Source organism: Pollachius pollachius (assembly GCF_949987615.1).
Source record: "Pollachius pollachius genome assembly, chromosome: 18".
Lineage (NCBI taxonomy): Eukaryota > Metazoa > Chordata > Actinopteri > Gadiformes > Gadidae > Pollachius > Pollachius pollachius.
Genome location: NC_136951.1, coordinates 21,002,661 through 21,007,105, shown reverse-complemented (window position 1 = coordinate 21,007,105; position 4,445 = coordinate 21,002,661). Strand labels below are relative to the sequence as shown.

General features: G+C 52.9%; 1 protein-coding gene across 1 annotated transcript in view; it reads right to left on the bottom strand.

Annotated features, from left to right (window-relative positions):
• Positions 1-4,125, bottom strand: part of plxna4 (plexin A4) — a gene marked incomplete at both ends in the record, with an annotated part of 85,637 nt that extends 81,512 nt beyond the window's left edge. The window contains 2 exon segments of the mRNA XM_079755975.1: positions 2,852-2,980; positions 3,721-4,125. Coding sequence (XP_079612101.1) covers positions 2,852-2,980; positions 3,721-4,125 — 534 coding nt within the window.
• Positions 4,126-4,445: the final 320 nt, after the last annotated feature.

Here is a 4,445-nt window from a genome sequence, read left to right as displayed (position 1 = left end):
GGGGTCTGAGCCAGCAGAAGAAGTGATGCATGCTGGGAGACAAATCCCTCCCTGTGTGTGTGTTTGTGCGTTTGTGCCTGTGTGTGTGTGCGTTTGCGTGTGTGAGTTACAATGACCTTCGCGAAGGCGCTAGGAACCCAACCCTTGGGAACGGGGTGAAGACAAGTCACACACACACACACACACACACACACACACACACACTACAATGGGCTTTAATTTCTCAGACGACTCATTCCTTCTGTCTCCTACTGCTCCCTGGAGGCTTCCTCTCTTCAACAGTGCTCTGCACTTAGCCTTCAGCTGGGGGTCCAGGGAGGTGGAGGTGGTGGAGGAGGTGGAGGAGGTGGTGGTGGTGGTGGTGGTGGTGGTGGAGGAGGTGGTGGTGGAGGTGGAGGAGGTGGTGGAGGTGGAGATGGAGGATGTGGTGGAGGAGGTGGAGTGGAGGTGGAGGTGGTGGTGATGGTGGATGGTGTTATGGTGGAGTGGTGGTGCTGGTGGTGGAGGAGGTGGTGGTGGTGGTGGTGGTGGTGGTGATGGTGTTGAGGTGGAGGAGGTGGTGGTGGTAGAGGTGGTGGTGGTGGTGGTGTGCTGGTGGTGGTGGTGGTGGTGGTGGTGATGGTGGTGGTGGTGGTGGTGGTGGTGGAGGTGATGGTGGTGGTGGTGGTGGTGGTGGTGGTGGTGGAGGAGGTTGGGTTAGGGTTATCTACTAATGGACTAACACCACCTAACACTATAGGAGAAGGGTTAGGGTTATCTACGAACACCACCCTAGCTGGACCCATGATGAATTATGCTATTGAAGACAGGACCCTCCCCAACATGGAGACATGCTAACCCTCAAAGGGGCCGTGTAGGATTGGGACCAACATTTAACGTTGTTTTATAGTGCTAATATATTAAAAAGTTGTAATTTAACTTAAAGAATGTGACATTCCCAGCCTCTCTCCATCGCGTAGAACACTCAGTTTCTTCCACAACTGTTTACTGTTCATTTGAACAACGTTGACTTTATTATAATAAGCCATGACTGTTATTGTCTGAGGTAGCACTCCAGTGATCTGAATGCATGAGCAGGCTTGCAGTTCCCATTACAGCCAAAGGGAGCAGTAATGGGGAAGAATTTACACAAGGTACCTTTTAGGTAAAAACTTAATATAAACACATTAACTATATATTGAAATGATAAAAGTGGCTGCATTAATTCATCAAAGAAGTTTTGTCTGATTTTGAAGAAATACAAACGTGTTAAATGTTTTAATATTACGTAAATTCACACATTAACTGAATGTCAACAAAAAGAAAGCTGTGGTATTCCAACCATCATATGTTTCATAGTTCTACGTGTGTGTGTGTGTGTGTGTGTGTGTGTGTGTGTGTGTGTGTGTGTTTGAGACTCCCAGGAGTGGCGTCTAAACAGTTAGTGAGGGACTTCTGCCTAACTAGGCTAATAGACTAATTACTACCAAGGCTGCACACACAGGCAGCAATTATCATTAAAACTCACACACACACACACACACACACACACACACACACACACACACACACACACACACACACACTGGACAGCAGAACTCATTTAGCTGTTTTTATTTCCAATCTGAGCTAATTGGGATGCAAATTAGGGATGCTAAATTTATAAAAAATGATGTCAGATGATAATGAGCTTTAAGTAATTTTCAAGAATTGAACAATGTTGTAATTGCCTATTTGAAATAATTATTGTGTCAGCTTGTGCCTTTTGCCCATTAAAATGTATTTTCTCACACACAAACACACACACGCACACACAGGATCAATGTTAACCTGGCATGTGCATAATGGCAGTAGTTTATATGCATTAACGCAGTGTTATCGGTTCATAAAAACACTGCCATAGTGTCCGATTTTGGGATGGAAAAAAGGATAAATAAATTGCCCGTGACCGGCGCTTAAACCCGGACTGAAAAATAGAACTCTTTATTTTTCCTTTCGAGTGTTGTAGTTATGCAAAGATGAACACAATCCTGCCATTTTCTGGGCATAAAGGCTGTCAACAACTCCCTAAGTCCCTCATTGGTGCTATTCTCTCTCCCTCTCCCTCTCTCCCTCCCTCTCCCTCTCTCCCCCTCTCTCTCTCCCTCCCTCTCCCTCTCTCTCTCCCTCTCTCCCTCCCTCTCCCTCTCTCCCCCCTCTCTCTCTCTCCCTCCCTCTCTCTCTCCCTCTCCCTCCTCTCCCTCTCTCCCTCTCCCTCTCTCCCTCTCCCTCTCTCTCTCCCTCTCTCCCTCTCCCTCTCTCCCTCTCCCTCTCTCTCTCCCTCTCCCTCTCTCCCCCCTCTCTCTCTCCCTCCCCCTCTCTCCCCCCTCTCTCTCTCTCCCTCCCACTCCCTCTCTCCCCCCTCTCCCTCTCTCCCCCTCTCTCTCTCTCCCTCTCCCTCTCTCCCCCCTCTCTCTCTCTGTGTTTGTGTCCATTACACAGAGTGCTGCTATTTACCTCCACATTCCATGCCATCAAAGGTACTTAATGTGCCGCAGAGAGTGGAGAGCAGTAGATTACAGAAGCGAAACGACGCGACAAAAATACTATGAGAGCGGGAAATAGAAAGAGTGATGCATATGCGTGTGTGTGTGTGTGTGTGTGTGTGTGTGTGTTGGGATGCTTGTGTGTGTGCAAGTGACTGAGTGTGTAATGTTATGAAATTGGTCTGTGTGTGTATGATCGGTGTGTGTGTGTGTGTGTGTGTGTGTGTATGTATGTTTGTCACATTATGTGTGGGTGGACTTTGTAATTTGTGACTGTGTGTTTGTATACTTGTGTGTGTGCTCTGCAGAGTGGCCTCGTGTGTGTGTGTGTGTGCGTGCGTGCTGACCTGGGTCCCCGACATGGCGTAGAGGTAGTAGTGGTCTGGAGAGAAGGCCATGTCTCTGAGGACCGGCCCGCCGTCCACCGCCTTCACCGTCTCGTACTGCAGCGCCCGCGATGAACCGTCCACACGGATCTGAGGACACAGAGCACAGCGGCCAATCAGAACCCAGCGGCCATGAGGACAGCCAATCAGAACCCACGGCCACGGCGGGGCATCAGAGTCAAATAACACTTTGGAAGGCATTAGACACAAGTGACAATAAGGCAACTCAAACACGGCGTGTTTGATGTGAGCTATAAACCAGAGTTCCTCTCACACCAACGCTACACATGAAGTCTCTCGCCCAGAGCCCCTTGTTGTTCGGGCGGGGCTGTGGAGACGGACATACTGTATCACGGCCGCCATGAGTCACATCGTAGTCATCCGGCCCCTGGCCGTCTCCATGCCAACCATTCAACAGTAATTAGGTGATTAGACATCTGGTGGAGCGGGGCTGCGTTGTGTGTGTGTGTGTGTGTGTGTGTGTGCCTGCGCTCTGGGTCTTTTAGCTCAGCAGAACGTCAGCCCCCCCCCCCTCCCCCCCAACACCAACACGCACACACCAACACATGCCCACCACACTCAAGCACATGCACACACATATATGGCGGCGGCAGGCTGGAGGCAACCCCCCCCCTCTCTCCCCCTCCCTCGTACGCCCACCGCCCGGCTCATAGACACCAACACACAGGTGAGGCCTCAGGCAGAGACACCGGGAGGTCCTCAAGACACTGCCAGAGCACACACACACACACACACACACACGCACACGCACACGCACACGCACACGCGCACACGCACACACACGCACACGCACACACACACACACACACAGACCCAGTGGGCCGCTGGGACCTGGAGCCGCTCTGGGGGGGCCGCTCTGGGGGGGCCGCTCTGGGGGGGCCGCTCTGGGGGGGCCGCTCTGGGGGGGCCGCTCTGGGGGAGCCGCTCTGGGGGGGCCGCTCTGGGGGAGCCGCTCTGGGGGAGCCGCTCTGGGGGAGCCGCTCTGGGGGGGCCGCTCTGAGGGGGCCGCTCTGGGGGGGCCGCTCTGAGGGGGCCGCTCTGGGGGGGCCGCTCTGGGGGAGCCGCTCTGGGGGAGCCGCTCTGGGGGGGCCGCTCTGGGGGAGCCGCTCTGGGGGAGCCTCGGGGCGTTCATTGTGCACATCAGCCGCTGCAGGGGTCAAAGGTCGCAGCGGGAGGCCGATGGCGAGGCCAGGCACATTCTGTTCGGGGTTCATATTATCATGTGCAGATGACAATGGGCTCTTTTGTCCGGTTTTGTTCATACAGTGCGAACGATATCGCCCGCACTGAGCCAGTACTCTGTAATCACTGCAGTTCTTCATCACGTCCCAGTTCTTCACGGTCCAAATCACCCCAACGTTTTAGCCAAACGCTGCAGTAACCATGCAGGGCATGTATCATCATGTCCTATTTGGGGCACACCCTCTATGAGGGTTCCAAAGCGTCGTCCGAAGTCTCCAACACTGTTTAGTTTTTTGAGTCTCTTTCGCTCTTCTGCGCCCTGAGCAACAATGGAGGTCTGTGTGGCGGCGCT